At 38.8% G+C, this 20,819-nt stretch overlaps 1 protein-coding gene across 14 annotated transcripts in view; it reads right to left on the bottom strand.

Moving 5' to 3' along the window:
• The window catches only part of FER (FER tyrosine kinase), a 198,267-nt gene that overhangs the window by 159,573 nt on the left and 17,875 nt on the right, over positions 1–20,819 (bottom strand). For all 14 annotated transcript variants that reach the window (XR_010827976.1, XM_066989034.1, XM_066989032.1 and 11 more), the window contains 3 exons: positions 20,281–20,538; positions 15,884–16,057; positions 12,342–12,441 (listed from right to left, as the gene is read on the bottom strand). Coding sequence is in view for 13 of the 14 variants with exons in the window: in XM_066989034.1 (XP_066845135.1) it covers positions 12,342–12,441; positions 15,884–16,057; positions 20,281–20,487 (481 nt within the window). In the remaining variant the exon portion in view is untranslated. The remainder of the gene's footprint in view (positions 1–12,341; positions 12,442–15,883; positions 16,058–20,280; positions 20,539–20,819) is intronic.

Genomic DNA, 20,819 nt, shown 5'->3' with positions numbered 1-20,819 from the left:
CTGTTTGTTGTGGTTCATAGTTCAGAAAACTTTACTGATGGAGCACTGTATGGTTTGACATATGCTGATTTTTCTTAAGATGGCAGGGGATGTGGCTTAAAGACATGCACGGGCAAGCTTCGGGTTTTAAGCTTTTCAAATCTGGATTACAGATCTTTCCTTCAAACAGCAAAACTGACACTACAGAATACAGAGTAAAGCATCCACTAATTTGCAGAGAACAAGGATCAACATCCTGATGGGTATCTGTAGTGCAATATTTAAGATTCAAGAACTAGTACAAGTTTAGCTGTTCAGATTTCAAGTTCAACTTTATGACAGTGCAGGTTAAAGTAATGACCAACTCTTTAATGTTTCTCAAAAACAGAAAATTCCAGTTAAGCTCCTTCAGTTTAAACCCCTTCGGCTAAATCTTATGTAACACCTAATAACAAAAGCAAAGGTCCAAAAGATCAAATAAACATAGAATTATTTAAGTTGATAAAGACCTCTAAGGTCGTCAAGGCCAACCATTAAAATAAAAGATTTTATTTGAAAATTATCCTCTTGAAGGAGAGAAGCATACGGTGAAATTCTCAGGTTTGACTAACATGAAATACAAAGCACTCCCCTCAAAATCAAAAGTCCTAAAAGAAATGTTTTGGGTAGGTTAAACGCAGAAAGTGGTCATGAAGAACTCCAAGACTGAATGCTCTAAGAAACTATTTCTTTATGTCTACATTGTAGACCGGCTGGTAGAAAAAAGAAGTGCAACACTGTACTTTAATGGATACATGTTATCATAACCCCTGAAGTTCTGTTTCACTGATGTCCTTCAGCTCAAACAAAGCCCTCTACCAAAGAATCCCGCTTTACAGAAAGATTGTACTTTTTTCCTCTCAGCATTGCTCTGCAACCGTGGTAAGAAAAGCTGTCTATAAGACCTCCTCACAGTATCAGTTTTTAAGCTGTTTGTTCTTAAGTTTGCTTTGTTTTTATTTGATTTGTTTGTTTGGGATCTCTGTGGATAGGAAAGGAAAAAAATGTTTCAAAGAAGAAAAAATTGGCAAAACACAGATAGCCAAAAGCTTGTCAGCACTTGAGATGTTCTCTCAGATTTTTGCATCTTTTAGTGTTTTCTCTTACAAAACAATAAATACCATAATTGCTTTTTGAAACGGCATAATTGAAATACTAAATATAGCATGTGAATGCAGCATAAATCTGATGGAGCCATTTAGAATGTCTACCATTAGAGAGAAATTTCTACAGTAACTTCTTGTCCAATTTTCACATAAATCCCACACTAGGAGTCCGATGTTAGGGTATTTCAAGAAAGATTGCCTCTGGCCTCTCACTCATACAAACATTAGTTATAAGACAGTATTTAGTAATTGGAGAAAGAAAACACTATAGCACAAGACCAAAACAGCTGCTTCAGGAGTAGAGGATACTTTACTAGCCAGACAACTTGTGGTTCACTACTTGTTCTTCAAATAATAGCAAAGCATCTAAAGAAACTGGTGGCAGCAGGGAACTGCATATACTCATTTGTGTGCTGGCGATATGACTAATGCTGCACTGGCTAATGCTTGTAACATGGCACAGGAAGGATTTTACACCCAGTGGATAATGTAAGTTAAAAATAAATACTTAAAATTTAATTCTCATTGATATGCTGAAAAAATGATTACACACACAAACATGGAAAGCAATTCTGACAAAAGTAACAAACAGTGATCAGAAAAAATATGTAATGGATTTCAAAAACCTGCAGATGTTTCTTTGCAGGGAAGAATACAAGGTGAATATTACTACTTTCTGAACTGACAAGGAAAATAACAGAAGATACTGAATCAGAACTGAAAACAGAAAGAACTTTTAGATCTGAACAGGTACATATATATAAAAATCAGGATTAAAATCAAGGTACTAAAGAACTACAGCTAGCAAAGACACAAAAGCCGACAGGCAAAGCCCCACAAGTACATGAGAAGCAAGAGCTGAAGGACACCAAAAAATCCATGTCATTATGGAGTTAAAATAACTAGTGATGCCAGAGAGAACTGAAGGATTTTATGCCACTTTGCTTCTCAGAGAGGCTGAAGCAAGAAAAAATGTGGGTGTCTGGCTACATTAGAAGCATTCATACTAAATGAAAAGACAAAGTTCACACTCGAGCAGATGCTCCCAAACTATACAAGTGCTTATCTATGTGGTACACATAGTGAACTGCAACCAAGAAATACATGCCAACAGTAGTAAGCAAGCACCCATATGAAGGAGCCTTACCTGAACCCTAAAGCAAGAGGAACATTTTGGTTATTGATAACAAGTGACAACAGAATCACAGAATGGCCGAGGTTGGAAGGGATCTCTGAAGATCACCTAGTCCAACGCCCCTGCCGAGCAGGATCACCTGGAGTACATTGCACAGGATGGCATCCAGGAAGGTTTTGAGTATCTCCAGAGAAGGAGACTCCACAACCTCTCTGGGAAACCTGTCCCAGTGCTCTGTCACCCTCACAGTACAGAAGTACCCCCTCATATTCAGCCAGAACCTCCTGTGCTTCTGTTTGTGCCCATTGCCTCTCATCCTGTCACTGGGCACAACTGAAGAGACTGGTTCCATCCTCTCAACACCCTCCCCTCAGATATCTATACATATTAATGAGGTCTTCTCTCAGTCTTCTCTTTTCCAGGCTAAAAAGGCCCAGTTCATTCAGCCTGTCCTCGTACGACAGGTGCTGCAGTCCTCTAATTGTATTCGTAGCCCTCCTCTGGACTCACTCCAGTAGCTCTGTGTCCCTCTTGCACTGGGGAGACCAGAACTGGGCACAATACTCCAGGTGTGGCCTCACCAGGGGCAGGATCACCTCCCTCGACATGGCGGCCTGGGCCTGGGCCGAGGTGGGGGGAGACCTAAGGGGACCAGGCAGGGAAATGCAGTGCTGACTGAGTCCTTGGGGCCTGGGCAGAGATTTCACTTTTCCTTCTGCAAGCTTTCCAAAAGCTTCATTGGACAATGTGAATTACTGTCTTTCCAAAGGTTACAGTCATAGAGGAAAGTAGGGAGCAGTAATACATGAATGTTGATCTTGTAACGCTCTTGCAAAGAATGCAAGAATGCAAAGACGCCATAGTTGTTTCAGACCTAGCTCAGAATAGTCTCTTCTCTCATCTCATTTCCTCTTCAGAACTACACATTTCCTGGAACTGTTCCCTAACAGTGTAAAGAAACAGGTTTTCTGAAACTTGCACAATTTGTTGCATGATTGGTGGCTGAATCCTACCTTCGCTTGACCTTGCAGTCTTCTTCACTCTTCTCAAGCTACACGTGCAGCATTTTTCCTGTTAGATGTACATTTTTACATCTTGCAATTTATATTTGTACTGTTTGAAATAAATCTTGGAATTCTATCCAATTATCTATTACACACTACAGAGCAAGACAGACAAAAACTCCGGTCTCAAACTCCTCGGCCTAGCCTGCAGTGTGACCAACTTGTGCAGAGCAGGAGGACAACAGGCACAAGTGTGCATCCTCTTCCCTCCCTTCTCCCGATGTAACTCAGACTGTGATGTATGAGCACAGAACAAGTTATCTTCCTTGAGCACTTTAGAAGGTTCCTTTGGACATCTCATCCCTGTTTTGGCTTATTCTGTGGCTTATAAAATAAAAATAAATGCCTTTATTTTAAATTAATGTCTGACTGTCATGGTCATGACTTCATGGTTTACTCTCCAAGAAAAGCCAGGAAGCTTAGCTTAAGAGTTTCTGCAATTTCCGCCATTAAAACTTCACTTGGGTACCACAGCATTTGATTTCAGACAAGTTTAAAAAGGAGAAGAAATGGCAAGTATTAGGGCTTTTATTCTATTTAGTTACTTTTTCTAGAATCAAGTATCTATCCTCCTTCGAGAAAGGAGGCAAATATTGAGAACATTTTAGTCAGGAAAAAAAAATTTGGTTTATTTTAAAATCTTTTTTCTTTTTCAAGTCTCAGCAATAAAGCATAAAGCTCCACCAATGCTATAGTGATCTATTAGACATTTAACAGTGTTTATGACAGTAGTTTTTCAAATAATTTCCCAGAACTGAATCTATCTTTCCATTTATGTATTTTTCATCATTTCTGATAACAAAGATAATTCTTCGGTATTTTTCTGTCTCTACATTTGTTTATCAATATAACAAACCTCCCACATAATCACTTCCTTATTTATTTCAACTCTGAAGAGACACGTTTTCACTGAGCATTATTTCATTGTGTCTAGAAAAGAATGTTCCCTTATATTATTTGCTTGCATTATTCTACTGAAAATGTTTTTTGTACTTGTTAGTGAGATGATTACGTCTTTCACACAGATAATCTTCTAGGAACATTTTTTTTAAAGCAAGATTGCAGCTTAGCTCCAGCAGGCAGCTCAGCACCACCCAGCTGATCACTTACTCTCCCCAGGTGGGATGGGGGAAGAGAATTGGAAAGGTAAAAGTGCAAGAACTCACAGGTGGAGATAAAGGCAGCTCATGGTAAAGCAAAAGCCACTCGTGCAAGCAAAACAACCCAAGGAAGCCATTCGCTGCTTCCCATCAGTAGGCAGCTTATACCAATCTACACAGGACTTTTTATGTAAACTGCTACAACTAAGTTAGGATCGTTTTGTTTGTTTACTTGTTTCCAAGAAAAAAGATGCAAGCACAGTGCTCTTATTTAACATGAGCTCCGCAAGACCAAAATCACAAAGACAGAAAAGAGACAGGAGTCTAAGGTCTATTTCTTCCCTTTGTATCTTGCAAGAGGCTTACGTGAACATGTTTCTTCAACAATGAAAATCACCCACTTCCTCCTCCACTCATCTTATTCCTGAGACAAGGATAAGAAGTTTTTCCCAAACCTTATCTACCAAATTAATGAGTGCAAATGACAAATATTTTTCTGATGGGGACAAAAAAAAAAAATTGTATATACTTACAGATTTCAAGTTTACAGAATACTGAAGACCTAAACTTCTGAGCTAAGAGTTCAATAAAAGGTACTTGCTTAATGCATATCAGAAGATAAACAAAGTACAAAAATAACAAAACAAAACAAAAAAGCAACCTTATGAACTGCTTTAAGATGGTTGAGCTAATAAGCACCACTAAAAAACTCTCACTAAGCTGTAAGTGCTTGTCTGTTAAGCCTGAGGAGGGCAGGTCCTGATGCTGCATGTCCACTTTGAGTGGAAACAGTATGTCTAAGCTGGTCCCAAACTCTACCAGAAGTCACCAAGATCTCTTGGCACTGCAATTCCCAGAGTTTCCTTCTCTAGAAGCTTTATTTCACACCCAAGAAACAACCCTAGCCCTTTCAAGCATTAGTGTAGTGTCTATGAGTTGTAATACTTGCAACAGAGTATTAATTTGAAATCCCTCCAGCCTGCTGACATCTGTGAATAAGACAGGCCAGTTCAGACAGCAGTATTTGTTTCATCTTAGAACACCTACATTCCAGTCAAAAATAAATAAATAAATAAATAGATAGATATTAAGAGTTTCTCTGACCTCAGCAAAACCTAAAGGCAACACATGCCACTAGGAAATGTAGCAGTATAATTTTACAAGCATCTCAGAATGAACGCACCAGCCACCTAATAAAAGCATTTTCTGGCCACTCAGCTATCACAAAGAGTAGCAGGACAATACTTCGGTTTAATGAAGGCTTTTTCAACAGCTTTTATCAGTATTTTAACTTTTAACAGTATTTATCATAGATACAGCTTACGCTGTCACGAAACTTCAATAAGTACCACGGAAGTCACATCAATTCTAAAGTATTAAATCACAAGAGTTGCAGGGTTCAGAAATCATTTTTCCAGCAGATGCAATGTTTTACAATGTGCTAGGTGTACTGTTAATATTTCTAGTCTCCTCTAAATCATGACATTGTCAAGGATCACAAGCCAATCTAGGGAAATTTCACATACGTACTTTCATTTTATACTGCTGTAACAGTATAAAATGAAATAACTAAATTATGTATTAAGAATCATTATATTTTTTCTTTATTTCAGATCCATTCTATCACATAACATTACAGCATAGCTCCTGTATTCAGTCAGTAATTAACTAGCAACAAAAACACAATAAACATCTGTACAAGATGTATCTACATGAAAATTACAAATTTTGCTGCCTAAAGATATTATATTCAAATCCAGTAAGAACCTCCCAAGGCCAAATTGGCTCTATTCCAACTTGCAAAAATTAACTGATATAAAAGCCTTACTTCACATTTTAACACCTAATACCAAAATCAGCTATACAAATAGATGCTAAATTCTAAGAATTAATGCTTCCCATATATATATATATATGTGTTTTAAAATGTAAGGAAAAGATCACATTTATTAATATTTTTGATTTCAAGTTATCATTTTCTTGCTTAAGTTTTTTTTTTTTTAATCTAACAGTAAATACTCTTTAATCAAAAAAAAATAATCAAGAATTAAAAAATTGGAAATCCCCACAAACACACACTGAAATAAATTAATACAGAAGCACCATTCTGCAGAAATAAAAAGAATTGTGGGAAGAACATCCTTACTTGGAAATAATTAGTGACCGGATCAACTAACAGTCAAATTGTAACAAGAAACGTCAACACCTGTTCCACAGTTTCCAGATTGTGTTCTCTACCTTTCATTTATGAAACTTTCTAGAACTTTGTGACCTCTTCTTTGGAAAAACCATGTCTTTATCATTTGGCATAAATTTTGTTTTGATGTGTCTTCCTGCTGCAGCTAAGCCCACATGCCGTGTTGCCATACAACAGTACCTTGCTACTCAGCATCACTGATGGCACTACAGCGCTGTAGGCACAGCATTACACCCGATCTGTGACTGTCACTTGGGACCACTGCTGGAAGTTCACACATCTTTCTTCTCTATATCACACATTCAAAACATTTCAGAGGGCTGTCCATTTCATTATGGAAAGATAATCTAGTAGTTTTTCCTTTTGTGTTTTGCTCCAAATGATCCCCTCAGTTCTGCAAAAGAAGTTTTTACAAAAGGCCTCCACCCCACACCTTCTAAAACCAGAAGAGGCTATCAGAATGAACAAGTATTTCCCCAGTTGCTTAAGTACACATCATTAGAGAGGCACTGGACTAGTTCAGCTCGCTGACTTTACCCCTACCAGCCTGCTTTCTCTCACCACACATAATATTATAAAATAAAGGACTGTAAAAGGCAAAATCTGCTTATCAACCAAGTGAGTAGCACCAACCGGATTGCCTGACACACGGGGACTCCACACCCAAGCATGACCAGCCAGGCTACATTTGTGATTGCCATGGTCATCACAGAATCACAGAATCGAAGGGGTTGGAAGGGACCTCGAAAGATCATCGGGTCCAACCCCCCTACCAAAGCAAGCTCCTTAGAGCAGGCTGCCCAGACGTGCCTTGAATATCTGTCTCCAGAGAGGGAGACTCCACAACCTCCCTGGGCAGCCTGTTCCAGTGCTCCATCACCCTCACCGAGAAGAAGTTCTTTCACATACTGGTGCGGAACTTCCTGTGCTCCATTTTGTGGCCATTACCCCTTGTCCTATCCCCACAAACCACTGAGGAGAGGTTGGCCAAATCCCTCTGTCACCCACACCTCAGGTATTCACACACATTGATAAGATCCCCTCTCAGTCTTCTCTTCTCCAGGCTGAATAGACCCAGGTCTCACAGCCTTTCCTCATAGAGGAGATGCTCCAGGCCCCGTATCATCTTTGTGGCCCTCTGCTGGACTCTCTCCAGGAGATCCCTGTCTTTTTTGTACCGGGCAGCCCAGAACTGGACACAGTACTTCAGGTGAGGCCTGACCAGGGCAGAGTAGAGGGGGAGGATCACCTCCCTTCACTTGCTGGCCACGCTCCTTTTAATGCACACCAGGATCCCATTGGCCTTCTTGGCCACTAGGGCACACTGCTGGCTCATGGTCAACCTGTCGTCCACCAGGACTCCCAGGTCCTTCTCCTCAGAGTTCCTCTCCAGCAGGTCGTCCCCCAGCCTGTACTGACACGTGCGGTTGTTCCTTCCCAGGTGCAGGACTCTACACTTCCTCTTGTTAAACCTCATTTGGTTTCTTCCTGCCCATCTCTCCAGCCAGTCCAGGTCTCGCTGAATGGCAGCACAGCCTTCTGGCGCGTCAGCCACTCCTCCCAGCTTTGTGTCGTCGGTGTACTTACTGAGGGCAGACACTATTCCCTCATCAGGGTCGTCGATGAAGATGTTGAACAAGACCGGACCCAGCACCGACCCCTGGGGAACACGCTAGTCACAGGTCTCCAGCCGGACTCTGCGCCACTGATCACCACCCTCTGAGCTGGGCCAGTCAGCCAGTTCTCAACCCACCTTACTGTCCACTCCTCTATCCCACACTTTCTCAGCTTTGCTATCAGGGTATCATGGGAGACAGTATCGAAAGCCTTGCTAAAGTCAAGGTAGATGACATCCACTGCTCTCCCCCCATCTACCCAGCTGGTGATGCTATCATAGAAGGCAACGAGGTTGGTCGAGCACGACTTCCCCTTGGTAAATCCATGCCGACTACTCCTCATAACCTTCTTCTCTTCCAATTGCTTGGAGATGGCATCCAGAACAAGCTGTTCCAACACCTTTCCAGGGACAGAGGTGAGACTGACTGGCCTGTAGTTTCCTGGATCCTCCTTCTCGCCCTTCTTGAAGACCGGAGTGACCAGAGTTGGCTATCCTCCAGTCTTCAGGCACCTCTCCTGTTCTCCAGGACCTTTCAAAGACGATAGAGAGCGGTTCGGCGATCAACTCTGCCAACTCCCTTAGCACATGTGGATGCATCCCATCGGGACCTATGGATTTGTGTGCGTTGAGCCCACTCAGGCACTCCCCAACTACCCTCGGGTCAACCACGGGGGAGCCCTCCATTTCCCAGCCCCTTTCTCCCCCACTAGGGTCGAGGAGTCCCGGGGGGGAGTCCTTGAAGCAAAGAAAGCATTCAGTATCTCCGCCTTCTCGGCATCTCCCGTTACCAGGACACCCCCCTCGTTCAGCAAGGGACCCACATTATCCCTAGTCTTCCTTTTACTGTTTACATACTTAAAAAAACCCTTCTTATTATCTTTCATCTCTTTTGCAAGCCTCATCTCTAGGTGGGCTTTAACCTTCCTTCTTGCATCCCTGCAGGCCCTGACAACACTTCTATACTCTTCCCAAGAGGACAGGCCCTTTTTCCACATTTCATAGACCTTCCTCTTCCTTTTGATCTTATCGATGAGCTCCTTGCTCATCCACGCAGGTTTCCTGCCCCCCTTCCCCAATTTCCTACTCTTAGGGATGCACCGATCACTGGTCCACAAAGGAGCAGCACATCATGGTTAAACGGGATAAGGCCTGGAACACACAGGATGAATTGGTCGTTTCTGATTGACAAAACATGCAGACACTGGTGGCCAGGACAGGGCAATGCGGTCCAGTCTAAGCACCAAGCAGCAGCCAGAACTTCATGGAGTGCCCTCTGCAACTCAGCTGTGTCACCGCTTCCCCAGCAGGGACCAAGCAGAAGCACTGCTACAGACAGGTTTCCCAGAAAAACTCCTGAGCCACCATCTCTGCCACCTTTGCATTTCTCTAGATCAGGAGAGCAAAAACCCTTCAACAATGAAGCTCCTGCACCTTTCAGAAAAAGCAGTTTCATCTTCCTCACTACAGAACAGCTTCCCTACCCAAACTCTCCACCAGCTGCCCTCCCATTGCCCTAACACAAACAGGACCAGTAATTAACTGGTATCATTATTCAGTGCTTAACCCTTACTCTTATTACTCTTACTACAGGTTCTCTTAGCTATTTTCACGTGTAAGAGAACACGGCTATAACTATGCATTAAGGCATCAACATGTTGGTTTTACGTGACTGTCCTGTTAGCTGCTGGAAACTACGACACACAGTAGCTAAAGTTTATTACATTGTAGCTGCAGAAAAATTATTATAAAAACAACTGCTACTGATTAAGATCACTTTCAATAGTCTCTAACTCTGCCAGTTAAATCCTCTGTTGTAGGTGTTTAGCTCAAAAATCAATTTCGCATTTAATAGCTCAACCAGAAAACATGTAAACATCTGTTTTCCCAAACTAGAGACACACTTGTACCTCTTTCAGTAGCAGCTGTATTAAATTTACTCTCTCAGCAGAAGACAACTTCTCTGTTACAAAAAGTCACCAAATTTCAAAATTGTTCTATCTGCAAAATAGAGAAGTTTCTACATCATCCCATTGTGTAACTTGCTTGGGTTTTTGTGTTGACCACTTCCATGCACAGGTGCTAAACAAAAATAATCTAGCATGCACAAGCCCAGGAGCAAAGACAAAGTCCTATTTCTTGTGGAGTAGCTGTCCCCTCCTGCTCCAGCCAGGAGGGGCCAGACACCGTAATAGCGATTCAGCTTGCCAAAGGAATGGAGTCTGCAAAGAATCACATTTTACAGAAATGGAACTGGACTGGCTCTTTTAACATCTTTCTTCTAAGAGCTGGTGCGCAAAGATTTTCATTGTTTTCTTTAACAAAATATTTTTCAGCCTATTTCTAATAACTACGTAGGCCCTCCCACTGTTCTGGCATGCAATATTACTTCCCTTTTTCAGTAATTCTTGAAAGCCTGAAAAACCAAACCAGTTTTTATGTTAACAAGAGGCTTATCTCCTAATAGCACATACTTTGAGTAAGTGCTAGGTACTCAACTAAGGCCTGGAGCAATGAAGCATTATACTTTTAAGACTTCCCTAACTTGTTCATCTTGCAAGCCAGTTTGACAACTTGAGGGTGCAGAAACCCATGAAAATACCATTAACAACACTGTCACAGCTCAGTTGACCTGCAACTGATATACAACCACAGTAGCTCCTCTACACTCCCACAATCACACAGGTATGTGTAAACAAGAACATGGCCTGTGGTGCAGCAGGGGTAAAACACTTCTGCAATTCTTGGAAGAAAAACCTGCACCATTTCTCTGAAGGTCAGGGTTTGTTAAAGTAGACAGTAAGACAGTACTGAAAGTTAAATTAACTATGAACTGTACTAATGAAAGACAAATACTAAAGAGAAGCAGAAAAGAGAAGGGTAAGGAAAACCACTGGAGTAATAAGTGTCTTAAAAATAGCTTTTGTTTGTTGTCTATCTAAAGAAATATTAATTCAGTTAATCATAACCACATCAAAACATTACAGTTGCTGAACAGCCGAGGCACTCTTTGATTTTAATGGGAAAGTTTCATGCATCAGGAATGCAGAATCATCAGAGCTATAACAGGAAGATGGGATAAAAAGAACATACTATGATCCTAACACCCTATTATATTTTCCACGTTACATACTATATACTCCCAAGCTACATAATTACTTGGAGATAAATCTCCACATTAAAGTAACATGTAGAAGGCAACTGGGGAACTACAAAAGAACAACTGAGTAAGTATTTACATCCTCAAATGAATACATGCATAAATAAAAAAGATACGCTGAAGCTAGAAAGTGCTAAGTACAACTTCTCTTATCCCACAATGCTTTGTCTTTATATTCACTTATCAACCCTCACCCCAAATTTTAGACAAATTTAGAAAGAAACAACCTTTCAGCACTGATAGGGCAAGTAAACGTAATTTTAGACAGTCGTACAAAGTGGTAAAGATGGACCTTGGAATTATATTTATGCACTGCCATGCAATTAATTTTCTTTAAAAAAAAAAACTTAGAAAAGCAGGTAAGACCAATTATTAACATGTTCCAATACATTACATAACAAAGTCTCTCATTGATCTAATCATAAGCATAGTTCAATGGCAGTCAAAATTTGTGCAGTTTGGACACATCATTCCCCCAAAAAAACTTCAAAGCATCCCAGTGTGCAGATGAATTATTTTCCCCTTTTCCTTTCAGATCCATTCTACTAAGTGTCAAGAATTGATATTGATGCCACTGCAGCAACCACAGTAGGTCAAAGGACACAAGCAGGCTGCAGCTGCAATGTATGTGAGAAGGAGTTGCAAGCTGTTTATCACTATTAACAGTTGGTATGAGCAATTTTACATTCCAAATGCATCCACTAAAGGAATGACAGAAGACCTTGAAGACAGAGCTACCATTTTTTTTTTTAGGACTATCACTATTTTCATAATTTTTAGAGTACCTCCAAGTACACCTGATGACAATTAGCTTTTCTTACTTACTGAATAAGCTTTCACATTATAATTAAGTTGCTCAAAATAAAAGTGTTACCTTGCAATAAATAATAGGAAGTAATAAATAGAAGTAATAAATAGGTTAAATTAACCCAAGTCAGACACATACCTTTAGCCACAGCTTCTTTATACTTTTCTTTGGCAGAATTTACTTCTTTTATTAGTTGTCTATAGCTAGATTTTAGTTTCTCTAGTTCTGTCTTTGTGACCTTCAAGAAAACAGAAATACAAAGAGCAGTAAGAATACTCAACATAAAAAATGTTAATTCTCTTTCACTAATGATATGACTGGATTTACTTCCCAAAATAAGTATGTTAACACTTTTCATTGTTTTGAGATAGTCTTAACAGGCTATTCCACAGTGTAACAAAATTTTTTAAAAAATCAATAAATGTATGGAATGAAACAAGATGCCTGAAACAGAGTCCCCCACATGGATCAGAGCAGTACAGTGTAATAACTAAAAGGAAAACCAGCTTATTATAAACACTATTCTATTTCAATCAAAAGGGAGAAAAACACAAAAAAGATGCTCATTAAACATACTGGATGAAAAAGTTCTCTGCAAAACAAGGAATTCTTTTAGTGTCTCAACAACCAAGAGAAAAGAGCTTCTGGATATAGCATTTTATGTAAACAGCTTAGAAATAGCAACTGCGCAGAATAAATCTACCTGTCATAAGACTTAAATTCATGAAAAGAAAAAGTGTTGTCTAACAAAGCACCTGAGGGAGTTTCTTTCCATCAGAAGCAGCTCCACTGATCACAACATTTGTTCAGAAAACTACAATGAAGTTGACTCTTCTAACCCCAATTTTCATTCACTGTGTGAAAATTAGTGCACTATACAGAAATACTCACAGATCATCAATTTGATAACAAAAGCTCATAACAAACCAGCCACTACAATACCAAAAAAATGGCATAAATGGTAAAGAAACTTAAAAACTGTGACAAAGCAATATACAATCACCATGGAAGAGGAACTTAATCTAATTGAAGCACCCTCACTGTGTTGACAAGGAAATCTGTTGTGCAGGAAGACTGCTCCCCATGCAACTAGCATGAAGAAAACTGGTGTTCACAATTCTCCCTTTCTTTATTACATCAGGCCCAGACACTCGTATTCTCACCACTACTATCCTCACCCACAAGAACAACATCTGGGGACTTAATGGAATTCCTTTAAGAGCAAACAAGATGCTATATATAGTTTGTATTTCTGGGCTATCTGTGTAAAGGTTTAACTTAAAGGCAAGAAATTTTGTGTAAATTACTCCCAAATTTTCATCTCATATTTATACATATTTATGCTGTAAATCATTCACAACTGCTGTTATTTTAAATTAATAGAAATGGTATATGAAAAAGAAACTTTATGGCAAACGTATTATAAAATTCTGTTAAGCAATAGATAAGAAGACAAGATTAGCAAGTAGTGAACACAATTAACATACACACGGTAACGAATGTGCTTCTCTTATAAATAAAAAAGTAAAATTAAATTAGGCTACTAATACTAAGAAACCTTTGTAATAACTGTGAAATTAATTTTGCTGATTCTTAAACTGTGTTCTTCCACCAGAGAAAAACAAAGTGCCTCCATCTTCAATTAACTCTCAAGGAGCTAAAGTGGTGAAGGATTATCCTTATCTCAATGTATATATATCAAGGAATTGCCCAACTAAGTAGCACAGTATTCTACATTTTTCTTCCCCTCAAAGTTCACAAAGAAAGGAAAAACATCCAGGATCTTAATAGGAACTGAAATAAACCCGACGATACAGATTTTATTGTATTGTGTAAAAAGCATATGTCCCATTGCCCTCGAGAATTTTATCAAAAAAGATTCCTCATTGTGCAGGTCTCTAAAACGTATGATAACACCTGAAGGAAAACTTTTTTTTGCCAAATATCCTAAAGATTATGAACTGCAAAGACACCAATCTTTACAAGTTTTGGATAATGCCCTGGGAAATAATAAGTATTTTGTCACCACATATAACAAAAACAGACATAACACCACAGAACACAAAAAGTGTTTTGGATTTCTGGGAACCATTCTGTAAGTGTTCCAGTGACACAGAACCTTTGAATAAACAATGTCAGCTAACAATGAAAGAACACATCAAATCTAACCAAAACGTTATTCAAATGCTTCTTGGGAAAACCTGGAAGGCAGTAGCTGGGGAGGGGGTGGGGGAAGAAGAGAATTACAAAACCAGTGCAAGTTTATTCATCTTGCATCCCCATGCAGCCCATGATTAAAAACAATATGGTTTGTAATTAAATATTTGGGGATTGCTTAATGTCTTAACAACTTGAAAAAAGTCTTATTTTTAAAAACTGCATTTTGTTAACTCCATTAAGTTACCTTAATAGCACAATATGTATGTTTTATAAAGTCTCCATTAAAACTCTACCTGAACACCGACCAGTCTTGCTTCTGCTACACTTTATTTCTTTTTATATTTTCTTTCTTTCTCCATTTCTCCATTCTCTATAGAATCATAGAATGGCTTGGGTTGGAAGGGACCTTAAAGACCATCTAGTTCCAACCCCACTGCCATGGGCATGGACACCAATAAATATAAATTTAGCATCTATTATTTCTAACACATGCCACCACTTTCCCTCCATTTTCAATCCTGACTATTTCCAAATGCACCGATCCATAAGTGGACATGATTATTCGGCCTGGAAATTCTATCAGATAAGCCAGCCAATAAATCAGATAAACCAACCATGCAAATAGGATGTACTTCTCATAGCTAATACCTGGGGAAGATGCCAAGATCCCAGCAGATTATTGAAGCAGTCCTAACAAAGCCAACATATTTAACATGATATACGTTTAGTAGTAGTTTAAAGTTCTCCTTATAACCAGCCCACCAATCTTTTACTCACCAGTCTACCATATTTGTAATATATTACTCATATGTTATATTTTAATTATTTTACTCCAAATCTCTGAGTCTCTGATGAAAGAAAGAAGAAGCAGTGCTTTCCTTTCTCTCAGGAGACCTTTCAAACTATCAGTTTGTTCTTTGACATTTGCAGCTAACCTTCCCCCAGAACACCTGAATTAAACTGTGACTTCTGTCAGCTTTACTGACTAGACACAATCCTTTCAACATCAGGAAGACAAGGGACTTGTAATAAAAAAGGTCCCAAAGAGCTCCATCTGCAGCCTTAATATTTGGTTTACATGTGATTTATATTTTAGAATAAGGACTAGAATCCCATCCCCACCCAAAAGAATGGGGATTGTAAGGACCATTCAAAAAAAAAAAAAACACTTTTCAATGTCCTGGTCCCAGGGATTTCTATAGTGAAGTGAGAACAAAAGAGATGGCACAGGGAAGTGTCACACAGAATCATCCTCTACTGGAACAGGAGCATTTCCAATGTTATCTGTCTAAATAAATTCATGCAGAATAAAGTTTTCCATCTCTGTCTTGTCAGCTAGCAAGGGAATGAAAACGTGAAGGACATAACTAAAATTTAAACTAGACAGCCTACATAACACAAATCAACACTTTTACAACAGAAAAAAAAAACGGAACTAAAAAAATCCATCCTCAAGATATTATTTTTTAAACAAATTAAGAAACTACAATTTGGCTATAAAGAACAGTTGAATAAAATACCTTGTACATCTCTGCTTCAATTTGTTGATGAACACCTAGGTAACTCTTCTTCACTTGCTGCTTATCTTTGATCATCATTGTAAGCCTATGCAAAGGCCCAGAATTAAGATCCTCTGCATGTGTCTTCATTATTTTGCTCAGCTGTTCTGTTTGTTGTACGACAAGCAACCAAGACTGTAAGAAGAAAAAAAAAAAAAAAAACAGGAGAAAGAAAAAATCAGAACAGAAAAGCAGTCACATATTCTGGCTTATAAATAACCAAACAATGCCAAACAATGAATGCAAACTGTGGGAAAAGATGCATTATTATTTAAAATATTTCAGTAAAAAAATAATTAAACTTCCCAAATTCACTTGAGATCTTTCAAAATAAAACTCTTACTGCTATACCAAAGCCATGCCTTGAACTTGCTCACGAAGTCCTAAAATAAGCATAACAGACAAAAATACAGATCTGCATGGTGGCTCTTCAGCACTGTCCTAGCAACTTTGAACACCCATCAAAGCCTTCTCCGGATTAACTTCTCAACACCTCTAACAAGCACACGCTGGTGTTATTTGTTCTCCCATTTCCTAGTACCAGTTACTCTGTTCAGTCTGACTTCTTTGCCCTTGTCTAAACATCTGAGGGCAATATGCATTTGAGTTGTTACTGTTTAAGAGGACACCATTTGTCAGCTGCTTCACGTAGCTGACAGCATCAGAGCCCAGGCCACCAGTGGCAAAACTCACGGAGCTAACAGGTTAAGAGACACAGGCAGCTACTCATCTGTCACAGCAATTGAACAGCCTGCTGTACCCTCACTTTAATAACTTCCTTGGCCATTCTGTCAGTCAGTTTTCAGGACAGCCTAATACACCCTGGCTTTGAATTTTGATTAAGAACTGTACGAGGAACACCAAGACTTCCAATGCACAGCAGAAATCAACTGAAAAAATTAAAGTTCAAATGCACGTATTTGTTACCCTAAAGGACCCGTCACACTTGGTAGATAGGAACAGTATTGGATTCATTAGACATAATTCACTAACAGACTGCTGTGTTGCAGTTACAATTTCGGAATGGTCATTTCCATTTGGAATTTCCAAAACAATTATCAGTTCATGAAGGCAGCTAGTATGCTAGTTTCACTGGCATTTATCTTACTCTTACTAAACGTAATCCACCTTAAATCTTCACAACTTACAAAATTAATTTGTTTGGTAGTTCTGGGATTTCCTTATATCTTATACATAAACATATATGTGTTCACATATACATATATAAATCTATCTATATAAATAAATATTCTCATCTCTACATGACAATGCTGCAACTCAGATTGGATTTTAGAGAACAGAATGAAAGTTAATTCCTGTATACATTAAACCATCTTTAACATTTCCTTTAGCTGACAAACATTGCAGCGAATGGCACAGAACTATCGCAAACTGCTTCAAGTGTGGTATTGTAAAAGCTCACAGACTGAAGCTTCCTGGTTATATCTGAAAAGTGCTTAATCTCTCCATTACAGAGCACTTTCCAAATGACAACAGAAGCCATGTTGCAAAGCTTTGTACAATAGAAACAACATTAAACATCTGTATCAGAGCAGTGGATATGGAAGAGTTCATAACAGCACTCTCAGAAGTCAAACAGTAGCAAGAGTCACGCATTTTCTTTAAGAGTGATTTATTACTGGTGAGGCAAATATCGTTTCAATCAACCCTGAGAAACACAGCAAAAGCAGTTTTTCAACATGACAGATACTCTAAAGAAATACTTAGCTTATAATTCACCAAACAAGCCCAAGTAAGACTGAAACCCAGTGAAAACCTGTCTATTTAAAAATTAAAAAAAAAAAAGAAAGAATTCCCATATATTCCCATTCCTTACATCCCTCTTTCCACACTGAGAAAGCATTGGTTAAACAGGATTTCTGTGTATTGTATGATTATCTTTTATCGTTTTAAAATGGCATAAGTTAAGGTGAAAAGTTATAATAGGGGAAAGGCTTCAAAAATTGAGATTTATATGGGACAAAAAAAACAGCTGGGTGGAGACAGCAGAAAAGGCAAAGCATTTCCTTTCACACTAAAAAAAACACAAATCCATCAAAAGCAATAAAATATAATATTGTTTGGTTTAACAGTATTTTTTAGACATATACGCACACAGAAAAGCTTATGAGAAGCACTTAAAAAATACTGCTTTTCTGGCATTAGAGGTTCCCGCCACTACGCCTTCCAGGAAGTTTACTGCCTCTGCATGGAAAAAACACAGGACAGATTTACGCAAACAGCTCTCTCAAAGTGCTCGCTCTCACTGCACACTTCAAAAAAAAAAAAAGGTGGGGGGGAGCAGAAAAGATTAGAGAGCTCGGAATTTATTTCCGAAACCACGTTTGAATACCCAGAATTGAATACATAGTTACAGTCTTTTAAATCTTAGGAGACGTAAAATAGTAGATTTATATCCCATAATAACTGGGTCAGATTTTGATTCTGTAAAATGTCAGAAAGAGACAAAAAGTATCATGAAATAGCAAAATATATTAGAACAGTGGGAGTAAAATAACCAAACAATAATTCAGGTATTTTAACTGCCAAAACCAGTGACAATGTATCACCACATAACCTTGAAATCCAAGCTGACAGTGCAATTTCAAGGCAAGCCCGTACAAAAGACCTGTCAGTAGTATATGAATACTTTCGCTCTTAAGCAAACATGCAGAGACCAGGGATGAGGCTTAAGAGAAAAACGGCACCTCCTTAAAAGAAAAAATAAATATAAGGAACAAAAAATAATCCTGAAAAAATAACTCAAGTGCCAACATCCAAAATGACTTCAAAACGTGACACAGATGCCTCTGTTCAACCCACAAAGAAAATGTCTTAAGACACATCTTCAGCTTCTAAAAATCTATTTGCTCACAGGAAAAGAAAAATTAAAAAAAAATCACTGAAGTGGCTAGACTGAGCTGGCCACCTGAAGTGTAATGTAAGGGTTACAATGCTCAGGACTCTGGTGCCAGTGCTCCTTTACTGTTTTAGTCCTAATCCACTGTTTCACTGCCCAGAAGAGTTGCAGGACAGCTTACCAAGCACATAAAAACAATCCCAGCGGGGCAGCAATAGCAAGAACTACTAAGCATACCATTAATTCTGTAAAAAAACAACTCTGGGATATGACACTAGAAAGCCTGAAGAAAATACCTGACTTCTGCCATGATTAGTCTAACAAAAATGCTTTAACATTAATTTACCAAAATCATCACAACTGTGTATAAGAAACATAGCTAGGTGAGTAGCATTTCAAGTACACCACCAAAACACGCAGATGAAAAACAAATGCAGTGCGGCAATTTACATTGCAAGAATTATTGTGCGAGGCGGGGGACAACAACAGAATTTATTACAGATACACACTGTGCAGCGCTGTTTTGAGGGCAGCTGAAGCAGGCTAGCTGTTTCAGTGCAGCTTTCAAATCACACACATAGCCACTGTACTCCAGTATAAATCTAGACTGCTGCACAAGGAGCACTGATGTTCCTGCTGCAATGCCATAGCTTGTATTCAAGCAGCAATTCCATAAGCCCACTGCATAAAAAACTGCTTTGTCTAAAATTTCACTTGACCCAAAAAGTGTGTTCTTCTGCAGAGTAGATCAGGATTCATGCCAGACTGAAGGGGCTGTGTAAGCACTGCTGCAGCAGAAGGGACAGAAATTGAATAAGGCATTAAAACAGAATTGTTTTCTCTCCTCACGGAGGAAATCCAAGTCAGAAGTGAAGCTTACTAGCAGGTGAAACAGAGAAGTTTGCTTCATCAGTATCCTCCCTGTACTTGCTCTAAACCTGACCATTAACAATCTGCGGGAAGGACAGCCTTACCTTTATAAAAAGTCAACACAGTAATTTTAAATTGGATGCAAAATAACTTCACAATTATGAGGAACATCCTGAATTAATGTTTTGTTTTTACACCACATACTGTGATGTGAATAACAGGCGGAATGCTAAGCTTTGCCTTGGTTTCCTGGTATTTTTCTATTTCTGTCACAAATTCTATACAGCATAAACAATAGTTCCTATTGAACTGTCTTAAAAGAAAGGCTTACTACAACATACTCTATTTTCAAAACACTAAACAAATCAGCAGGCTCAACCCAAAGCCCTAAAATACCAAATTTCAGAATCCAAGATTCCAGTTTAGTTATTAATCTCAAAGCAAGACTGGAGTTCAACTCCATTACACTGAGCTCGTTTTAAACACTTGGGCAACACTAACTCTCAAGAAGCTGAATCAACAGGAATCCAACACAAACTAAAATAAACCAAAATCCAACTTCTTATCTTATTCAACTCTTATTTCCTTAATGTAAGGATATTACAAATTCAAAATACTTAAATCTTACCTTGGACACGTTGCTGATATAATCCAATTGGCAAGTGCTTTCTTTATCTACTTGATTACAAAGATTCTGTAAAGTGGAGGCATACTCTTTATCACTTTTTACACGCATGACCATAAATTTCTTCACTGTTTCCAGTAGTCGTAGTTCCCAGTCTTGCAGTTTTAATAAAGCATCGTGAGAATACTTCAAGTCGCTTCCAAACCCCATTTTTAAGGCACTATATACCGCACGGGTGAAAATATAGGCTCTTCACCACATCTGTAAATAAAACAAGGTTCATGAGATCCAAACAGAAGAATAACTTTTAAACGTTACAAAGAGCAACTATTAACATCTAAACGCTGAAATAAGTTAGCCTTAAGATTAACCACAGGACTACCTACACCACTTTAAAACAGAGGCAGAAACGTCAGAGAACCATTTTAAACACCAAGCTAAACTGAAAGAGATCCGATGTCCTCTGTTGTTTTGAACTGCCAGCATAATTTCAGTTTGTGACCTACAGTTTCCCATCTGTAAAACAGTAGTGTAATAGCACA

The sequence above is a fragment of the Anser cygnoides genome, chromosome Z, assembly GCF_040182565.1.
Source record: "Anser cygnoides isolate HZ-2024a breed goose chromosome Z, Taihu_goose_T2T_genome, whole genome shotgun sequence".
NCBI classification, from domain to species: domain Eukaryota; kingdom Metazoa; phylum Chordata; class Aves; order Anseriformes; family Anatidae; genus Anser; species Anser cygnoides.
The sequence above is the reverse complement of the archived record's forward strand: the minus strand, read 5'-3'. Positions and strand labels throughout refer to the sequence as shown.